Here is a 21,932-nt window from a genome sequence, read left to right as displayed (position 1 = left end):
TGCATTCATTTTACGAAAAAAAAAATACAAAAAGTTTGGACGTGGAGATAAGAGGTTTCTGAACGACAGTAACTGATCTATATTTTGAATACTGCATGTGTCCTTCATCACAGGTCACATGGCTCAAATAAATAAGTCTAGAGAGTGTGTGTGTGTGTGTGTGTGTGTGTGTGTGTGTGTGTGTGTGTGTGTGTGTGTGTGTGTGTCTGTGCCACATCATCATGTGTCTCGTCGACGGTAAGCAAAGTGGTGGAAAAGTACCACAACAGTGTGTGACAAAGCCGGTGATGACGCACACAATGCGGGTGACATCATCACATCACAGTGTCTCAGAGTCACAGCCACTGGTTGGTTTAGCCTGATATAAACTCCCAGACAAAAGGCGTGAACGGAACCTGAGCCACCTAACCTCCTTCCTGTCGTCATGGAGACGCCAGTCGAGTCGCTCCAGTGACACAGTGGAGGATTCTGCATGAGGCCCTGAGGGCTGAGAGAGAGAACCTCCCCTATACCTCCACCTGCCCACTGGGGGAAAGAAAGCACACATACTGTACACAACCTGGGCCTGCAAGCATGGCAACCAAGCAGTGGTGCACAAAGTCAGGGTATACAAGCAGATATACGCGATAAGGGGCGGCATGATGAGTCTCTTCCTGGTTTTTAAAACAGCTGGTGGATGCGGAAATGAGGTTTTAACACATTTACAGTAGACCTGAGAACACTTTGCCAATGTGTCAACTTGCAGCCGCCGCCGCGCGTGAGTGTTATTTCCATCCGCCATGCTGTTTAAAATCCTGGAAGAGATGCCTGCTCTAGGTGGGCATCATGCCGCCTCTTGATGCTACTGTTTGGGGTACACTGTCAGTGCGCCCAGACAGTGGTCTTACTTAAAAAAAAAAAAAAAAACAGTGGCTGAAGCTCGCTCCCTCCCTCCCTCCAACCCCACTGCGAGGAATTCACATTCTGCAAACCTGGCAACCCCAGACGCCTGGCAACCACAGACACCGGGCAACCCAAAATATCATCAAGGCCAAAGTCATTTCCATACAGGTTGTTATTACTAAACTGAAACCTAAACCAAAAACACTCTCTCTCTCTCTTCATCCCTATAATCCCAGACCTCCCTCCCACAAAAAAATCAAATACATTTGATCATTTCCTTCTCTTATCTGTGTCCAGGGCTGGCCCTTTGTTATGTAAAAAGTGCTGATTGGAACAGGGCGGAGGCCTCCAGCATGCAGCAGCAGCAGCAGGTATGAGGCAGCAGGTTGAGCAGGTTTCCCAGATAGAGTGAATGCCACGCCACATGTCCCTCCCCTCCCCTCTCCTCCATCCTGCTCTCCCCCATGCATGCATGGAGCAGAGCTATTGTTGACTCACTGTCACACGCTGGCTGCTCTGCTGCTGCCACACACTGATTTCACATAAGCCTGTGTACACCTGTTCTCACCTGATTCCAACACACACCAAAGGTAAGCCCATTGCTTTCCCTTTGCTATATATTTAGGATTACCGGTATCCGTACACTGTCGGGGAGGGCCAGAGTAACGTTCTTATGTCCAACACTGTTATTTTTCAGGATTTAAAATTCTTAAAATGGCAAAAAAAAGTTCATGCTCAAAACTAGCTTTTTTTGGCCACGTTTCAAGCTTGTCGATCTACTACTTTTGATGCTTTCGTGTGACGCTGTGTAGTACGATCAAGTAGGGAATTCATTTAACCCATTCTGACCTGAGATCAGATTCATACGAGGTTTCCACTGGACACACACTGGTCTGATGAACCCATTCTGACCTGAGATCAGATTCTAAAAATGTCAGTCGTTCTTCGAATTTTTCAAAAATAGCAGACCTACAAGCTCGTATCGCGCCACTCGGTGGCGCGCTATGAGCTTGTAGATCTGCTATTTTTCAATAGGTAAAGCATAACATGATGCTAACACCAAAATGGGTGCCCGGTCAGAATGGGTTAAAATGAGATTTGGAGGTTTCTGCCCGACAGCAATGACACGCTCCCACTAGGCATATTTTGTGTTATCACTTTAGATTAGAATTTCTTACTGTAGCATGTGCTGACCAATCAATCAATCAATCAATCAATCAATCAAAATAATAGTTTCTGTGAAAACAGGATCATCCATACATATTTTGAAATCTATTTACAATTCAGGCATTCAGAAGACGTTCTTAATCCAGAGTGATTTACAGTAAGCAGGGTAAACACAAAGGCAATACATCATATTTATCATGTATGGCGACAGTGTAGTGCCTCCGTAATCTAGGATTATGGGTAAACCAATAACCTTGAATCAGTCTAAAGAGTATAATATCAATAAATAATCTGTACATTGAACTATAGGATGCCAGGTCCACACATGGACCTTCCATCTGTCTGTCTAAAATAACATGCTATCTAAATGACCCTTTTGCATAACTTGACTGCATGTAAGTATGTCGAGGCTAGGGCGAGTGCTATAGGCAATCAGGATGCATTTATTTATAGACCATTTAAGGAATCTTGAGATGGTGATTGGTACAGTGTAAATATTACAATGTAACTCTGAGACTTGTAAAATGTAACCAAGTGGACCTGTAAGGATTTACTTATGGAGGTGCTAATGGATATAAACACTGACGATTTGACTGTGTGTATGTATGCACAGGGTCTTTGCTAATATAAATAATATAAGTTTAAAGGTTGATTGAGTTGAACCGTTTCCATATAACCAAGTTGTTTTGATTAATTTAGTTGATTGTATGAATTTGTTCATATTGATTCATATTGTGTGTGTGTGTGTGTGTGTGTCTGTGCTAACACTGGGACACCCCAACACCAACACTCAGTTACTCACAGATTGCACTCAAATGAACAATGTAAAAACAAGTTGTACATTTATACAATAATGCTAAAAGGATAAAAACAAAGTTCACAAACACTTGGAAACACTCGTTTCCATTATGGTCCCTGTGTGTTCAATGCATCAAGACATGATGACATATACAAATGCTACACATCCAAATGCAGTGTATAGTTTTGTTGCACAGGACAAAACTGGGCCTTTGATATACAAATGCTACACACCCAAATGCAGTGTATAGTTTTGTTGCACAGGACAAAACTGGGCCTTTGAAAGAAACCGTTTAGCAGGTTTTCTGAGGAGCATTGAGGTCATCTTCATTGCTTTGTTTCTCGTTCCCCTTAATTCAGCCCTCTGCTGGGTATACAGCTATTAACAGCTCAGCAGGTCCAGATGAGGCCCTGATGTGTATTTGAAACTGGGAGGCATGCAGAGCTGTGCCACATATGGTTGGTGACAGAGCATAGAAATAAATGCACAGAATGGATTTCCATTCCTATAGCGACACTGTGCTTTGTATACGTGTCACTCACACAGAAAGAGAGGATAATATCAATCCCCAGGGGGGCGATACAGAGATGCTTTTGGGTTACGGGGGTAGGATGATACCCAATACCCATAGCAATAAGTCTCATCACCGGGCCCTCCTTCCGGAAAGTAGGTGAAGTGACTCCTTATGAGTCATCTGATTGTTTTGAATCTCATGCAGCGTGCTTTTTGTGTATACTGTATACTATTGTCTGTCTGACAATAGGGAGTGGTTTTGATATCGTGTTTCTGCCTGACATAATGCCTTATCATATAGTTACTGCAGGAGACATATATATAGGGCTGATGGAACAGTGTTGTTTTTGGCAGGACATTTTGATTTCTCTTGAATAGTTTTAATTTAGTTTTAGTCACATTTTAGTCACCTGGAATGTCTTGACTAAATATAAGATTTTAGTCGACTAAAATGTATTTGGGTGGGCCTTGATGTCGTCGTAATGACTGTTTTTACACTTGCTGAAAATAGCGGATCTACAAGCTCACAATGCGTCGCGCTGCAACGCGTTGTGAGCTTGTAGATCTGCTATTTTCAGCATGCAACCAAGGGTAAAATTACTTATACTGGATCTCTTGTCCACTAGTCCCTTCTTAACATTTTAGTCTAGTTTTTATATTTGTTGACGAAATTGTCAGTATATTTAGTCTTAGTTTTAGTCACCATAGCTTAGTTTTCATTTAGTTTCCATTTAGTTTTCGCCTGTGAAAAAAGGTATATAGTCGACGAACATTCTTCGTCTAAGTTTTAGTCGACGAACACTGTGATGGGTGGAGATGGTTATTGTTCCATTTCAGGGTGTCGTTGGATGACTGGTAAAAACACACCCAAAGTTCACACCGGGGGGGGGGGGGGGGGGGGGGGGGGGGGGCAGTGAAGCCAGTAGGAAATCCTGACTTCCTGAAAGTTCATATAATGGCCTGTTGTGGCACTGTATTTGGGCCCAACTTCACCTAGACAGTAGACTGTATTACCTTAATAAATATGGACGGTCATGAATACTTTCTGCTTCCAGTCACTAGTCACTTCCCATGTCGTTACACCTCATCTCCACTAGCTAAAGAGTTGCTGGTTTGCGCCCCGAAAATAGCTGATCTACAAGCTCTCAACGCGTCGCAGCGCGACACGTTGAGAGCCGTCCATCTCCCAGGGGTCTCTAGCACATTGTGACAGGGATATAGACTCCCACGCTCATACTGACAATAAGCCCCTCCGACCTACTTACTTTGGTGACTATATAGGCGGGTTCCTGAACTTCGTATAAGTTTAACTCTGGATAAGAGTGTCTGCTAAATGTCTCAATTGAAAATTGTACAGCATATACATACAGTACAAACACCCACGAACATTGCCATTTTGAAATGCAGCAATGCCTCGATATTCAGCTTTTCACGTGTCTTGAAATGTAACTGTTTCTTTCGTTCTTTCACAGGGAAGCAAGCAAGGGAGCAGAAAATGGAACTGTACTATAAAACCTCGACCGTAATCCTCCTCCTCCTCCTTCATTCTTCTCAAACGGGTTCTCAAAGTCCCGCGGTGACCGAGCCTCCCGAATACGTCACCGACTGGTACCCTGACAATGACGGCGACGGCGGCGTCGACCACACCGACTCTACGGGGAGGACGATTGACAAAGACTGGCTCCGTCAACCCGCCGTCAACGGAAGGATCGACGACCAGGAGGAGGCCATGGTGTCCAGCGGCGAGACCACCATGTCCATCTCCAGCGGAGAAGGCTCGGACACTGACGCCGCCGGTCGAGACCATGAGGACAACGTCACCGTTCTCTCCACCGTGCTGTCGGTGTTTCAAAACCACACGGCGGCGGCCGAGGAGGCTGTGTCGGCGGAAACGACCACAACCGCGGCACCGACGACAGGCCCTGCCGAGCGGGTCAACGTAACGGGAGCCGAGGAGGAGGAGGAGGAGGGGGGATTCCTGCAGGGCTCGACGACCACAGCTCATCCCCCGACCAGCGCTTTTCCAGATCTCAGATCCAACGGCACCGATTTAAACGACACCAATGCCGACGTTACACATGTGCCGGGACCCGGTTCTGAAAGCAACGCTACGGAACACACTACTGGCGTCACGACGACAACAACAGAGGGGCCTCTGATTTACGTGGAATCTACAACTTCTTTGACCACGACAGACCTTCTTCCGCCGCCTGAGACGACCGCGGGTGGCGCCTCGAACGGCACAACGGTGTCTCCAGACACGCCCGGAGGAGCGGCGAACATGACGGACGAGGACCTGCAGGCCTCAGGGACCAACTCTGAAAGAGGGAGCTCAGGTGAGTCATTATACGTCTTGTCCTTTAGTGTCACATGTCCTCTTGTCTTCTATAGTGTCACATGTCACACAAAGTGGAGCAGCTTTTGTCTCCAGAGACGACCTGCTTTCCACGTTGTTATACGCTGTAAAAACACCCGAGTTTCTTAAAAAAAAAAACCCATTAAGACCTAAGGCCAATTCTACAAATGCCTTCTAAATGAGTGAACTCAAACATTTTTGTGAGCTTGTATATCTGCTCTTTTTGAATAGCCAATGCTGTGAGAAAAACCTTTGGCACACCTAGAAATCAGGCGTATATTATGCACAGGTGCGTAGGCCAGTGGACATCGATGCAAGGAATGAAAGTATGCCTGAAGAAGGTCCGGAGGCACCAAAACGTTGCATTATTTAAAGAAAAAACTCATCGTGTGTGGGTGTATTTTCATTCCTTTCATTGAATATCCAATGCTAAAATCTAAAATAACACAGATGCTTCTTTTTTTTTTTTTTTTTTTTTTTTTGGGCAAAATAGTTTTCCAGTGTTAAAGGTATATTCAATGATTTCACTTAATTCAAATATCAATTATTTGTTTGTTTTGTTGTGATAATCCTCTCTGCTATAGAGTGTGCTGACCATATAAGGAGTTCCTCCCTGTCCCCAGTTAACCCCTGGGGGTCAAAAAACCTTAGGTTTCGTTTTTGACTCTCTATCCTGATTGGACGAAAGGCTTTGGGTCCCAGCCAAAAACGAAACCTAAGGTTTTTTGAGTGAAATCACTGAATATACCTTTAATAATAATAATAATAATAATAACAACAATAATAACAATAATAATAATAATAATAATGGATTTTATTTATAACTTATAACACTTTATATTCGTTAGAATCTCAAAGTGCTACAGCAAAAGAATAAAAAACAGAAGAAACAACACATCATTAAAAACCATCTAAAAGAACGGCCGGGCATTTTTAAAACATAAGGGCATAATTATACAAGGTTATATAAAAATGCTTTGGTGAAAAGGAAAGTCTTTGGTCCTCTCTTGAAAGCAGCTCTCAGGTGGGCGGGGAGAGCGTTCCAGTGTTCTATAATCATTATGAGCCTGTTCTCGGTTGTTTGGTTGTGTTAGTGTTTGGGTGTGGACTACTAAGAGCCTTTATCTGTCTCGTGATACGAGGTTACAAGTGATATATATCGAGGTAATATATAATGTATACGGACTACGGAGTATGGGAGCGTACTTTTTGTAACTTTGGTTAGGCTAGTAGTTAGAGTAGGGAGTTTAGATATAGATTAAATCCTGTGTATAACCCTTCTTTTCCTTTTGTAGATTAGGTTTAGATAGAGGGCTCAGTTGATTTCCAGAATAGGTATAGTTCCTTTTGTTTGTTTCTTTGAGTTGCCCCATATAGCCGGTTTCCTTGTGTAATGTAAGTATCTTGTAACTTGTAACGAGTCGAGGGCTCAGCCCATATTTTGATTTGGTTGGAAACCCATAAATTATCGTTATTAGTCGCGTACAGGTTGTCTGGATAGAAGGTTATATACAGTATATATATCCCACAGCTTATATATACGTATATACTATTGTATGTTGTGCATAACCTTCGGTCTATTGTATATATACATGCAGTTCACTTGCCAGCCGTGTTGCATCCTTTAACCCATTCTGAACGGGAACCCATTTTGGTGCTATAGCATCACGTTATGCTTTAGCTATTTAAAAATAGCAGATCTACAAGCTCATAGCGCGCCACCGAGTGGCGCGCTACGAGCTTGTAGGTCTGCTATTTTTGAAATTTTTTTGAAAAATGAATTTTTTTACAATCTGATCTCAGGTCAGAATGGGTTGATCAGACCAGTGTGTGTCCATAGTGGAAACCTCATATGAATCTGATCTCAGGTCAGAATGGGTTAATAACCCCTAGACATCTAAGGGAATGTAACAGAGACAAAGGAACCACAATGGAAACAAGTCTAACACGTCTTCTTCTTTATTTTATTATTACTGTATACAGCAGTTGCCCGTGTTGTGATGTCAGAACAGGCCAGATCCATATTATGGAGATATATATAGGGGTGGTCACAGATCCAGAACCCTTTTGTGTTGGTTTCCGGACAACCGGAAATGCATGTCCCACCCAGTTATTATGTACGTGTCCCTTTTATGTCCATATTGTCAAGCATGCAAAATTAGGCTTTTTGTCCTAGTTCTGGACGACGTGAAATGCAGAGCACCCGTTCCACCCATCTGTCTGTGTGTCCCTGTTATGCCCATATATTTCTGTATGTATGTGGGCTCTGGGTATATCTCTGTGTCCCTTTATTCCTATACTGTATATGGAGTTCTGTGTCAGGCATGCCCAAATATGGAGTGCTGTGACATGTCAGAACAGGCCAGCTTATGGAGTTCTGTGTCAGGCATACCCAAATATGGAGTGTTGTGAATTATGATGTCAGGCCAGCTCCATATATGGACCCTGGGCAGGGCCCTGGCCCAACCAGTGGGCCAGGGCCAACCGTGGGCCAACCGTGGGTCCGACCGACTCGACACCGGGCACTGCACTTCCTGTGGTGGTGTGGAACGTGTGTGTCGAATTTGAAGTCGGTGGGGCGAACGGTTCCTGTGTTACGTGGATTACAACAGTACACGTAGGCAGGCAGGCAGGCAGGCAGGCAGGCAGGCAGGCAGGCAGACAGACAGACAGACAGACAGACAGACAGACAGACAGACAGACAGACAGACAGAGACATGGTGCATTTCATTCTTTGTCGTTCTGGTTTCTGAGTAGCATGTTTGTATAATTGTATTCAATGTGATTCTCTGAACCAAACATCAAATGAAATGAAATGAAATAAAATAAAGTCAAATCAAATCAAATCAAATCAAATCAAATCAAATCAAATCAAATCAAATCAAATCAAATCAAATCAATAGAGTAATTTCATCTTTTAAATAGTATAGCCCTTATTCCCTTAATCACTGTTACAGTCTCAAAGGGCGTCGCAGGCCCACAGCGAAAGGTTAATACTCCCGAGAAGAAACAAACCCTTGACGGGAACAGAAAAGGATCAAGGAACCTTTGGGGAAGGATCAAAGCAGAGAGAGAGAACCGCCTTCCAGGGAGGACTGGCATGCAAACAGGTGCAGCAGTGTATAGACTCGCCTAATGACAATCTGTGACTTCTTGTGTACACAAATATTATGTGCTCCAAAAATAACCGCGGAAACCACAGGCATCATAGTGTGTGTAGGGCCTGCTCTTAAAGATGGAGTGCCACGATTATTTTTCCCCACCCTAACACATGATCATCAGGTATTATTATAATATAAGGAGGAAGAACTTTTTCAAAAAAAGTGTACAGTATTTGTTAAAATCATGCTTTCATGTGGACACGCCAACCAGTTAATTAAGTATGCCTGGTTTGCCTGGTGGGTGGTGATCCACCTGAACTGAAGCCGCACCCACAGCTGTAGTTGTATGATAAAGGGGGGAGGCCCGTTTGACTGTCAAGGGTTCAGCCTCCAGGAAGAAACCCTAAATACAAAGTTAATACACCGTTTGCACATAAAAACGACTCCAGGGTGTCTAATGAAAAACTCCCATCTTTGAACTTGTGAATCATCTGGCAAGTTAATTGATGGGGGACAGCTGCTATACTTGATTAGGCATTGATGTTGGGGCATTAACTAACATGCGGCGTCCAACCAGATATAGGCCTACTTATTTTAGTTTGGGATGAATAACCCCAGCCTGGCGATGCGAGGTATACTGTAGTACCCCCTGGGGGGGTCTTTCAAATTAAAAACAACTTTGAAGCTTGAGGGAGTCAGCACAGCAGTATAGCGTAAAAAACAGTTGCAGGGTTTCGCAGGACATCATGAGTCAAACACCAAAATATCACCACCCTCCACTCAAAAGGCACTTGTGTGAAATAAATCAGCCCAGTGCTCTTTTCTCTACTCTTTTCCCCCTGACCCACATTTACCTGCCTTCGCCCCCTCCCTCCCTATAGTCCATTGACACAGAGCACAGATGCCCTTTTCTTTCACTAGACTCAGGGTGGCTTGGATTTCAAGGTGCATATCCACGCTGCGCCAGCAGTGAGCGAAGGAGCTCCATTACAAACACCCTACCCCAAAGGGGACAATGGAAGCCTGTGTTGGATCAGAACAACAGGAAAGAGGGGGTCAGTGGCGGAGGTCAGGGCATGGGCTACTGTGCTATACCTTTGTACACACAGCGTGAGACAAGTCTGTCGTTTCAAGGCTTTAGAGATTGGCTATATAAATATATACTCGACTTGACGGAGACTGTTTGTGATAATAGCTAACATTCTAAATGACTGTTGACATTTAGAAGTAGCTGGTGGATGTACTTTGTCTGCTGTGATATTCCGTCTGTTTTAACATTTAGGGGAAAAACTCTAAAACTCCAAAACTGTTTCAGGATTGCGAATGCACTTCTTGGAAGACGTTTCTTTTTTCTGCATACCTAAATAAAAGGTTTACGAGCAGGTGCGTATATAGGCAAACAAGTGCACATCAATCATTATGGAATATGTAAATTTACGAAAAACACAAAAAGTGAGTGTGTGTCCGTGCGTGCGTGCGTGCATGCCTCAGTTCTTTAGGAAAAAGAAAACACATTTTCAGCTGGTTCACCAACTTCATGCAATCAAGAAAGAAAAGCCATTCATCAGCTTCAATGTTATAGCGTTCCAATTTCGTCTGATCATTTATTTTTGTTTCATCACTTCCAATATCCCAATGTTTATCCTGTATCCTGAGTGCTCTCTCGTGATTGGTGTCCCACTTGAAAATGTATTTTCTGTTTACTAAATAGCTGGAGAGACAATTTGTCAGAATTGTCTTGAGAGGATATGGCCCCTTGAGATGTAGCGTCTCGTTTTAGAGGGTTGTCCTATACATACAACTACAACATTACAGCAGTGCAAGTACACTGCAGTATACTAAGGCACATATGTGCAACATGACATAAAGTACAAGTACACAAGACATACACATACAGGTACAGGTACAGTTAGCTTGCTCCCCTTCCCCCACCCCTGACTCATTTACATATGGAAATAATGGGGAAAACAACCTGTGTCACAGTTAGAAGTGAACATGTGAGCAAGCAGTATTAGAAGCATTCACATTGTGAATTGTTTGGCTCGTTACTAAACAAACACTATGCTATAGCAATGATTGCTAGCGGGCCTGTATAGAGCTATTCAACACTTTATTTGAACACAACACATATCCCTTACAGCACCTTATGAAATATGACAGCATAACAAAGGACATAATTTGAGAACAGCAACAATGGACCCAGCAGCGTTTGTTTGACTGTGTCATGTACAACAATGCTCAGTCATTTCTCACTCGTTGTTTGGTTTGCAGGCTATACGGTGTCAGAGATGTTGAAACCCGATATTTACAATGACATAAAACAATAAATAATTATAATGATAATAAGAAACAATATAATAATCCATCACACACACACACACACACACACACACACACACACACACACACACACACACACACAACATTTTATATGATTTGTATGCTTTCTGGTTGACCTATAAAGTATTAAACGACTTGATATACATGTGTGGTATGATATCATGTGTCATTTAAATACGACGTGTTACTTAACGTTTGACATTTAGGTCGCCACCTCTTTCGGTGCCACACCTCGGGCTACTTCTTTGTGATCGTAGGTTGTTACGTAGGTTGTTAACATTAAGTACATTTAAAGGGATATTTCACTTTCAAACATGTTTTGGGATGCCAGTGTGGCACTGGAGATAAACCTGGGGTTTATAAACATGTTTTGGGGTAATTTTAAAGTCTACTCAGGCTTTTGTGTTTCACCCCCAGACAGTTTTTAAGTTGTTTAATTGAGTATTTAGATATTTTATATATCCCCTTCCTTTATAAACCCATTGCAACCTGAAACTCTATTTTAACCCTGCCGGATTCATCGAAAACACCCCTCTCTCTCTCTCTCTCTCTCTCTCTCTCTCTCTCTCATATATATATACTGTATGTATACTGTATATATCTGAATATTCTAATATGTGAGGGGGTTGTGTTTTGTTACATTTTTATTTTTTTGTGAATAAAAAAAGGAATTGAAAAGACACGGCCCCCTCACGCATTATGACAATATCGGTCACCAGAAGCAAGGATGGGTGTTTTACAGTAATTGAGTCTAATGGTTACAATGGAGTTTGGAGTTACAATGGCTTTATATAGGAAGGGGGAGTGTCTGATCAAATTCATATGAAATATCTAAAACTGAAATACTGTCATTTGTAGACTGTTAAAATGACCGCAAAGACATATTGGTTGTTCAGTTTGACCCACCAGTTTTGGAGATATGGCTTATATGTCTTGCAGAGAAACAGCAAATTGAGAAAACGGGCTTGAAAGGTTCACTTCTGTGGTCTCTCTAACATTACACCTAGCTACATGTTTAAGCATTTATTTCATATTTAGATGTCGATTTTAACTCTGACACTTATTTCAGACATGCTCTAGTATGTGAAGAGTCCGCCTGTGCTATTAACTCATTTTGGATTAAAAAAAAAAAAGTAAATAATCCGAGTAGTTCTTCAACCACACCTTGCGGTTTAAGGGTGCGGCCGACCCCAGAAATAGCCTCTAAAAGGCCATTCCATTGTGATCGCAGGTTGTTGCATAAATCCATGCAGCGTAATGGATTTCTCACAGCATGCCTTCAGCATTACATGGTGTGATGACAGAACATAATTGTATAAGATGCCCTGGGAGCATCTCTCCCATCTCTTGAGACAGACAGACAGACAACACACCCCATTATAAACAGGTGAAGAACAGGCTCAGTTACATTTTACAGGCACTGATGATAGGTCACCAATTATGATGTAACATTATTGGCACTCTCTGTCCAGCAGTCTGCATTGTTGACTGTGCAAGATGAGCTCGGTTCATTATATGAAACAAACAAGACAAACAACAAAACACTTGAGCTATTTTATAAGTCTCACAAGGCTTTGTTTTCAATCATTCTGCACAAGCAACACTGAGTGTGAATGGTCATTTTGCAGTACTTCAGGGCATTGTGCACTTTATAGTTACATGTTTTTGTCCAATGTTCCTGCCTTGGGAGGGCAAAACTGTCCAACATTTGATATTTATTCATAAGTCGTGTGCGATACTGTATGGAATACAAAACACATGGAGGACTGGTCCCTTTACTTACCATAAAGTGACTGATTAGCTGTTCGATGTGCTTTGGCTGTCTGCTGTAAAAAAAAAGAAACGCACGCACGCGCGCGCGCACGCGCACGCGCACGCGCACGCGCACGCACACACATACACATACACACACACACACACACACACACACACACACACACACACACACACACACACACACACACACACACAAAGCAAAAATACATACAGGCCGGGCCAGATTCCTGGGCTGATCTACATGTGTTTCCAGTCTTGGCCCACTGTAGAAACATACCTGACCCCAGAATTGACCTCAGAAAATTGTCATGGCATTATTCACCACACAGGCAGAGAGATGGACAGTGAACTGAGTCTAATCATTAGACACAATGCATTAGACTAATACTAGATCAAGTATTTGTATGAGTTATCAATGTAATACAAAACACACAATTATGAAGATGAAACACTTTGACAGTTATGGCTATAAGAGGAAACTGCCCTACACGCAACGACAAAATGCTATCTCTTCTACAAGTTTTCTGGTAATGGAGGATGAAACAATGTTATTTATTCCCACAGATTTAACTTTTACAGAGACTTGTGAGACTTGTTTTGATTTGATTTCGTCAGATGAAATATACGAGTAAAGCGTAATATTACTCAGACCCAGGATATACACATAAAAGTGTAATAAAACACATTCCAATGTGGTCATGCAACGCACAATACAAAAATAAATAGTCCAATAAATTGCATATAGCACCAATAGATTGCATATAACAACATCAATCAATCAAACTACATGTTCTGTGTTGTTTTCTTCCCTGCCAAAAGGTCTGGCGTCAGAAACCGGCAATAAGAGGAGCAGAAAAAGCGAGGCGTGGAGCGCCGTCCTGGGGACGGGAGTGGCGGTGGCGTTCGTGGGCATGGTGGTGTACGTGATCGTGAGGAAGAGGAGGCAGAGGGACTTCAGCCACAGGAAGCTGGTGGAGGAATTCCCCTCTGACCCGGGTACGCTATTCGCCTCTGACTCGGGTACGCTATTCCCCTCTGACCGGCCGGGTATGCGATGGGACTCACATCAGCACAAATGTATGTACTTTTTACAATTTAAGCATTCAGCCAGACGCCCTTAATCCAGAGAGATTCACAGCAAGCACGGTAAACACAAGGTAATACTGTAGATCACATGCATGGAGACAGTGTAGTGTAGGGTTCCCCAATACATTTTCCTTCCTCGAGGGCCATATTTTGACTATAGGGTACCAGGCTGGGGGCCGAGTCCGCACGCGCGAAGTCGAGGTCTTGCCCTGCCCAGTTTGACATGCACAGGCTACTGACCCCCATTTAATGCCATTTATATCTGGGACCCCCCCCCCCCCCCACACACCTATAATCTATGATCATATAGGTAAACAATAATAATAATAATAATTAATTGCATCTTTATAGCGCTTTTCCAAGTGCTCAAAGTGCTTTACAATGGTTCATTCATTCGTACATTGGGAGGTGAAGCGGCGAACAGTCGACGCCAGCGTTCTCACTTCCCACATTCACACACCAATGGTGGCGACTTGACATGTGGACAGGAGGAGGAGCCGGGATTCGAACCGCCGACCCAGGGATCATTGGACGACCTGCTCTACCTCCTGAGCCACAGCCGCCCTAATAATAATAATAATAATAATAATAATATGTAGCTATACCAACTCTAGGATGCCAAGTCAAGAAATGAACCTGGCATCTGTCTACATAACATGCCATGGTACGGAGAGGAGTCTGGGACGTGTGTAGTGATGTCCCGGGTCGGATGTGTTCCCTGTCAGATCCATGAGTGTAAATAGCAGTTTTGTAATAATAATTAAAAAAAAAAAAAATGATGCTAATGTTTATAATATGATAATAACTGTCATCATTCCACTCCTATTATAGTTCTCCGACTAGACAACAGCGAGCCTTTGGACTTAAACTTCGGCGGTTCCGCGTACTACAACCGAGCGATGCAAGCGGACGACATCCAGATGAACAGCTTCTCAGGGGGCCAGCGGCGCTAACTGACCAGCACACTGACTTGTCCAGAGGCCAGTATAGCAACTGTCTAATCGGGGGCCGATTTAGCGTCTGTCCACGGACCAGCAGTGACCGAGGAGGGGGGCCCCCAACTATATGGACTCCTCATGTACTCTCTTCATGGAAAGTGCACCATACAGTACGTGGAAATGCCACCAAGACTACAATGATCATTTGTAGACAATCTATGATATTGTCTCTGTCGGGCTTGAAACCTCTTGTCTTCATATAATTCTAACATTTTGTGTTGTTTTTTTTTCTTCTTAAAATAACGTCCTACTTGATCATACTACAGCGTCAGGCAAAAGTATCAAAGCATGCCGAGATGTAAGCGCAGCGTGTTTTGAGCTTAAGTTGTCGGTCATACTTTCAATGTTTTTGAATAATCCTGGAAAGTAACAGTATTGGACATTATGAATGTTTCCACCCGACAGAAACAAAGTTATACCTACAGATTATGTACAGTATATGGATATGGTTATAGTATTGAAATAGTTTTTATTTTGTATTTTATATAAACAGCTTTAGGTGCTGTATAAGGGCCAAAATACAGAGGGTTTAAATGTCAGCTATTTATATAGGTTGCCAAAAGCAATAAATGTTTAAGTTTACGCTAAAGGAAGGATGTTTATATGAAAGAGTCATTGCCGGTTATTGCAATGCATGCAGAATGTATATGCCATGGGTGTGTGCAAAAGAACAACAATGATTACGTTTATTTAATGGGTCGTGAAACAAATGACAAAATACAAAATGAAAGGAACAAAATGACTATTAAGCACCTGTATAATGGAAAGATGCAGTGTTGAGAAACAGTGAGATCTGCTTGGCAGAACATAATTTGCACAATACTAGAAATAGTATGTTAACATCTTAAATATGAGACACAGAGTCACGTGAAAGTTAATATGACAGCTCTGCATGTGTTAGACAGCTAGAATTTTTTTAAAACAGGGCTAAACAGGTTTAATGGACAACTGTAGCATCTGGCTCATTAAACTTTATCTAAGCAACGTTTACAAATCATATGGGACAAATAATCGTCCCTCAAACAAAGTAGCAATAACTAATATGATCACTTTTAAGTATGACAACAGAAATGTAGATATACTTTGGGTTTGTAAGAAGACGGGTTTTGGGCACACTTATTTTATTATTATTTTTTTTCACTATTATTTTAGAAGTTGGTATTGTTAAGTGGGGAAAAGCAGTGCGTTTCTCTTCAGAATGATTTGATAGCAATAAGCACATCAGTGGCACAGGCAGACTGGTGTAAGTCCTCTTTGTTCAAATGGAGCGTTGAGATGCTTTAAGCCTCAAGACAGTTCGTTTATTCACACAGTAATCCAGGATTAAGCTGCACTGTGAAATCCTCAGGGTTAATCTAACGCCGATAAGTGTACAAATGGAACCGAACGGTTATAAGGGACCATTTGGTTCCACTTGTACACATACACAGGCTCCACCGTTGGTTCCCAATGGGAACCGGTTCAGTTCTTTTTGGTTCATAGTCCATGAGCCAGAGCTCCAAAATTGGACGGTTAATTATGAATTGAATGTGCAAAACCATACCTATATTAGATTGTTATCACCATTAAACTTCCAAAATTGAGTACTTGACAATGATTTATTGTATTACAAACTTTTTTTTATATGCAAATGAGCATTAATGTAGGAAAATATGAAAAAGCTACTGTGGAAGGGTTATCATGTATTAATTTACTTGTATTGATCCTATAAACAATTTAATATAGGTCTAGTTTTTCCCACCAATTTTGGAGCTCTGGCTCATGGACTATCTATAAACCAAAAATAACTGAACCGGTTCCCATTGGGAACCAACCGGTGGAAAGAGTTACATTTACATTGAGGATTATTTTTTTCTTCTGTGTGTGCGACATGACTATAGTATCAAATTTGAATATATTGTAAGAAAACAAACTTGCCTTCCAACATTTGGAAGGTATTTTTGTTTTGTTTTTGTAGATTTTTCATTTTATTTAGTAAGATTTATTTTATTTACGTATAGGACACTGAGCAAGGGCAGAAGCCTAATGTATATACTTATAAATTAGCCAAGAAAAATAAGATATCAAGTAATATTATGTAAGCCGTTGACCCTGCAGCAACCCTGTGACCATGCCCATGCACTATCCAGTCAGCTACCAACGTGCCCTGCAAAGATAAAGTTTTGCTTAGACTTTGACTAAATTCCACAAAAACTTGGCTCTAACCTATAATACAATGTGATCAAAGTTTAGAAAATGTGTTGAAAATAATTATGATGAAAGGGGCATGAGAAATGAAACCTTCACCTTATAGTTCACTATATAAATTAAGGGTTAAAGTCATACCATGTAACTTTTTCATTAAAGCTGTATTCTGTTTTTTGTGAATAAAATGTTATTTTGTCCAATTTGTGTGGTTTATTGTGACAAAGTGGTGACAAAGGGTACTGTGCCAGTGTAGCTCTTCTCATTGACGACACAGGTCGGTTCTTTATAAACGAGCATTTATTTCGGGCATTCTTCTCATATCCCTCAGTTGTTCCATCCATGCCGTGAGAACTATATGTTCACACAAAAATAATAAACACATAAAACAATCAACGAAGTGCATCACAGTATTGACCAAATTAAAATACAAAGAAATGCGCGATGCGCAGGTGAACGTGTCCATCAAACAAACACAACAAAACATAAATATAGAATACCTCGTTGGCCGCTTGTCGTGTAAAGAGGTTCGATCCTCTTGAGTTTCATACAGTCTTTAGAATGTCCTTTTGACCGTCTGTCTTTGACTTTAGACGTCTTTCTTACTTTAAAGTTTGTAACACACTAAACGGCAAGTGTGCTGTTTCCTTCATGCAGACCAGAGTCTGAATGAGTGAGCCAAAGTTTGTATACCACCTGTGTGCAATGCCATGCAAGAAAGCGAACGTATATTCAGAGTCATGGAGCACTGGAAATCCTACTTTGACTGGAGGTAAATCAGGGCTGTGTGCAAAGATCCTGGTGCTGGGCCTGACGGAGTCGTTGCCTAGCAACCGGACCAATGTTAAAAGCTGATTTTCGGCTAAACCGCTTGTCCGCTTCATATAGTGTTTAGGTAAGAATATGTACATAGCTGGCAGATAACGTCCAATAGGCGGGGAGTATGAATATGTACGTAGCATTCCACCTCCTGCACACATGGTTTGTTTATTTGGTTTATTTGGTTGGCACCGCCTCTACGTCACAACATTGGAGGCCGGCGCCACTGAAGGTACGACATAATAAATGGACGTCATCACAACGGGACGGGAGACGGTGGAGATGTTTGGACAGCATGGTGTTTAGTGAGTGAAGCAGGTGTTGTGAGGAATCGACTTAGTAGTACAGAGTCTGACCCATACATACGGAGGCCACAGCTCAACTGCACTGGACCAGAAGATAAGCAACGGATGGATAGCGCTGTCCTACGGAGGCTTATAGTTCCCCGGTGGGTTGAGAGTAGTGAAGCTTCGCGTATTGGGAAAGTTTACTGACGGTACCTGGTTGACACCCCGTGTCGGCGCGGTGCAAAGATTAATACATAAAAAGGAGAAAATCCCCTACGGGGAAAAAAATAAGAAGAAAACAAATGAAAACAATAAAAATAATACCTACGGGGGTTGTTATCCCCGCACCTGAACGACGACAGATCCAGCACCTCGCTTCGGCTGTGGGCCAACGATGGAGCTGGCCGTAGCGGAACTGTGGATTGTTGTTGATACGGGGGACGGTGCCGCTTTTGATTTAGTTTGACACATGCATACAACATCACGACACACGCACTCTCACACACACACACACACACACACACACACACACACACACACACACACACGTCCAGCCACGTCTTTTAGGTCAGGGTAGCTAGCTCCTATATATCTGTTATTTAGCGAGCCATGGGAGCAACCCGTGACATTATCAAAATTATCATAAGTAATCAATGCATGATGGTTCAGTTGGTGATACAAGCATGAAATTTGGCACAGATGTCCTTCATATGTCCCTAATCGATAATCAACCTCGGGCCACGCATAATTCCAATTTTTTCAAGGTGGCCCGCCAGTTTTAAAAATGGCTGCAACTGTAAATATGTTTTGGACTATATCACTTCGCTGGGGCTGTAAATATTTCAACTCATTTTGATGTAAGAGAATATGTTCTGGAGGTATTTCTACCAAGTAGGCTACGATATAAAAAGTAAAATTAGGTTCCAATATGGCGGCATGTTTTCCAATATGGCTGCCAATAAACTGTATAAGTGTACATCTGCTCATGGTTAATGCACAGTTGGTGATGCAAACATGACATTTGGCACAGATCACCTTTATGACACCCTAATTCATTATCAACCTTGGGCCACGCAGAATGCCTACATTTTCAAGATGGCCGCCAGTTTTCAAAATCGCTGCAACTGGACCTACGTTTTGGACAATATCACTTTGCTGGGGCTGAATCTTTGATTTCCCCCTAATTTTGATATAAGAGAATATGTTCTGGAGGTATTTGTACCAGGTAAGATACAAAAATAACATTAAGTTCCAATATGGTGGCATGTTTTCCAATATGGCTGCCGATAAATTGCATAACTGTACTACTCATGGTTCGGCTCATGGTTGATCCACAGTTGGTGATACAAGCATGACATTTGGCACAGATCACCTTTATACCACCCTAATTAGTAATCAACCTCGGGCCATGCATAATTCGTAATTTTTTCAAGATGGCCGCCAGGTTTCACCAGTTGAAATGGCTTCAACTGGGCCTACGTTTTGGACTATATCCTTTTGCTGAGACTGTAATTTTCTATTATTTCCCCCTCATTTTGATATAAGAGAATATGTTCTGGAGGTATTTCTATGAAGTACGATCAGAAATAACATTAGGTTCCAATATGGTGGCATGTTTTCCAATATGGCTGCCGATAAATTGCATTAATGTACATGCTCATGGATATAATACACAGTTGTTGATACAAGCATGACATATGGCACAGATCACCTTTATACCACACTAATTGGTAATCAACCTCGTGCCATGCAGAATCCCTCAATTTGTGAAGATGGCTGACAGGTTTACAAAATCCCAAAAGCCCAATTGACAAGTTGATATTTTGTTATTGCAGTACCAGGGCACACTGGTTGACACTATAGCTGTGATACTCAGCATGGGGTGCAATGCTAATACATTTTCTATAAGGTTTCCTAAATAGAAAACTGCTGCACCTGAATTGACAGGATGTGCCAGCGTGGGAGAGCCGAGCCAAGGAAGACAGGGCTTTAGTCTTTCGGAAGGTGTACAGGTGATCTTACTTGTTACTTGTGCAAGCAGAGCGTGCAAGTAATGTTATCAGTCAGGTGCTACGATGCGTATGTCCCTTAGCAGCATATGATATGACGTCATATGTTGGCACAAAGCAGACCGTGCAGGTATGTTTTCCGTCATGCTACGAAGCATATGTCCCATGACGTGATGAAGATATGTACCAATGTCCCTTAGCAGTCATATGCTGGCACGGGACATACGAAAGCAGACCGTGCAGGTATGTTTTCCGTCATTCTACGAAGCCTATGTACCAATGCCAGGGTATAATTGGTTTACGATGGTGACGTAATGATGATATGTTTCAGTGTCGGGTGGATTCAAGGGACATATGCATCAAACCACCCGAGTAACCACATTATACCACTAACCAGAAATTATACATACATATAGACATATAGACATACAGTACACGTGATGAATATATGTACCAATGCCAGGGTATAATTGGTTATCGATGGTGACGTAACGATTTCAGTGTCGGGTGGACTAAAGGTAATGCCCCTATGTATACATTTATGTAATCTGACACCACCAACAAGCAAGTAGCCACTCGACTGAGTGCAGTTCAAGTTAGAAATACCTCCAGAACATGTTCTCTTATATCAAAATGAGGGGGAAATTAAAATAAAAATAAAAAATACAGCCCCAGCAAAAGGATATAGTCCAAAACATGGGGAAATGGGGAAACATGGGGAAAAATTAGGGGAAATTCTAAGTTTTATAGGCCCCGCAAATTGGTGTAGTCCAAAAGTATGTCCAATTGCAAACTGGCGGCCATCTTGGAAAATGGAGGAATTTTGCTTGGCCCGAGGTGGATTATCGATTATGGTCATATAAAGGTAATCTGTGCCAAATTTCATGCTTGTATCACCAACTGTGGATTAACCATGAGCAGATGTACATTTATGCAATTTCTCAGCAGCCATATTGAAAAATATGCCGCCATATTGGAACCTAATGTTATTGTTTTATCCCACTTGGTAGAAATACCTCCAGGACATATCTTATACCAAAACTGGTATGAACGGCTTCTGGGTTTTTGAAAGGTTACTTTTTTGGCTCTCTAATGAATCTTAAAAACTACTGCACCTTATTGATAGCACAATACTATTTAACTACACTAGAATTCTGTGGCGCTGTACTCCTGAGTGAATTTATCCATGATAATATACCCTTAACACTTTTAAATGGCTAGTGAACTAAATTTCATTTCCTGGAATGTAAAGGGAATTAATTCGCCAGTTAAAAGGAAGAAGATAATTACCTACTTAAAGAAATCATCCGCTAGTGTTGCCTTCATACAGGAAACCCACCTTACAGATCTGGAACACATGAAGCTGAGGAGGGATTGGATCGGCCATGTTTTTTTTTTTCTTCTTATACTTCCAGTGCACGGGGAGTTGCCATACTTATTAACAAAAACGTAATGTTCAAGCTGATCTCAGTGGAAAAAGATAGGAATGGACGGTTCTTGCTCTTAGACTGTGTTTTAAACACAAACAGGGTAACTCTGGTAAACTTATATGGTCCTAATCATGATGACCCAGCCTTTTTTAATGATTTACTATTGAAACTGGCGGCTGTCAGTG

At 42.0% G+C, this 21,932-nt stretch overlaps 1 protein-coding gene across 1 annotated transcript; it reads left to right on the top strand.

The window, feature by feature from the left end:
- The first annotated feature begins 1,376 nt into the window (after nucleotides 1-1,376).
- Nucleotides 1,377-15,929, top strand: LOC308315610 (uncharacterized protein). The gene is made up of 4 exons (XM_080763683.1): nucleotides 1,377-1,472; nucleotides 4,834-5,697; nucleotides 13,754-13,954; nucleotides 14,852-15,929. Exons 2-4 carry the CDS (start codon nucleotides 4,857-4,859, stop codon nucleotides 14,971-14,973), a joined length of 1,164 nt encoding a protein of 387 aa, XP_080619809.1. The 5' UTR covers nucleotides 1,377-1,472; nucleotides 4,834-4,856; the 3' UTR covers nucleotides 14,974-15,929.
- The last annotated feature ends 6,003 nt before the right edge of the window (nucleotides 15,930-21,932 follow it).

Source organism: Protomyctophum bolini (assembly GCF_963924005.1).
Source record: "Protomyctophum bolini genome assembly, chromosome: 1".
Taxonomy (NCBI): Eukaryota; Metazoa; Chordata; class Actinopteri; order Myctophiformes; family Myctophidae; genus Protomyctophum; species Protomyctophum bolini.
The sequence above is the reverse complement of the archived record's forward strand: the minus strand, read 5'-3'. Positions and strand labels throughout refer to the sequence as shown.

Coding starts and splice junctions, on each gene's coding strand:
- LOC308315610 (XM_080763683.1), top strand. CDS start 4,857: ATGGAACTGTACTATAAAACCTCGACCGTAATCCTCCTCCTCCTCCTT. Junction 5,698..13,753: donor CTCTGAAAGAGGGAGCTCAG/GTGAGTCATTAT, acceptor CCCTGCCAAAAG/GTCTGGCGTCAGAAACCGGC. Junction 13,955..14,851: donor GCTATTCGCCTCTGACTCGG/GTACGCTATTCC, acceptor CTCCTATTATAG/TTCTCCGACTAGACAACAGC.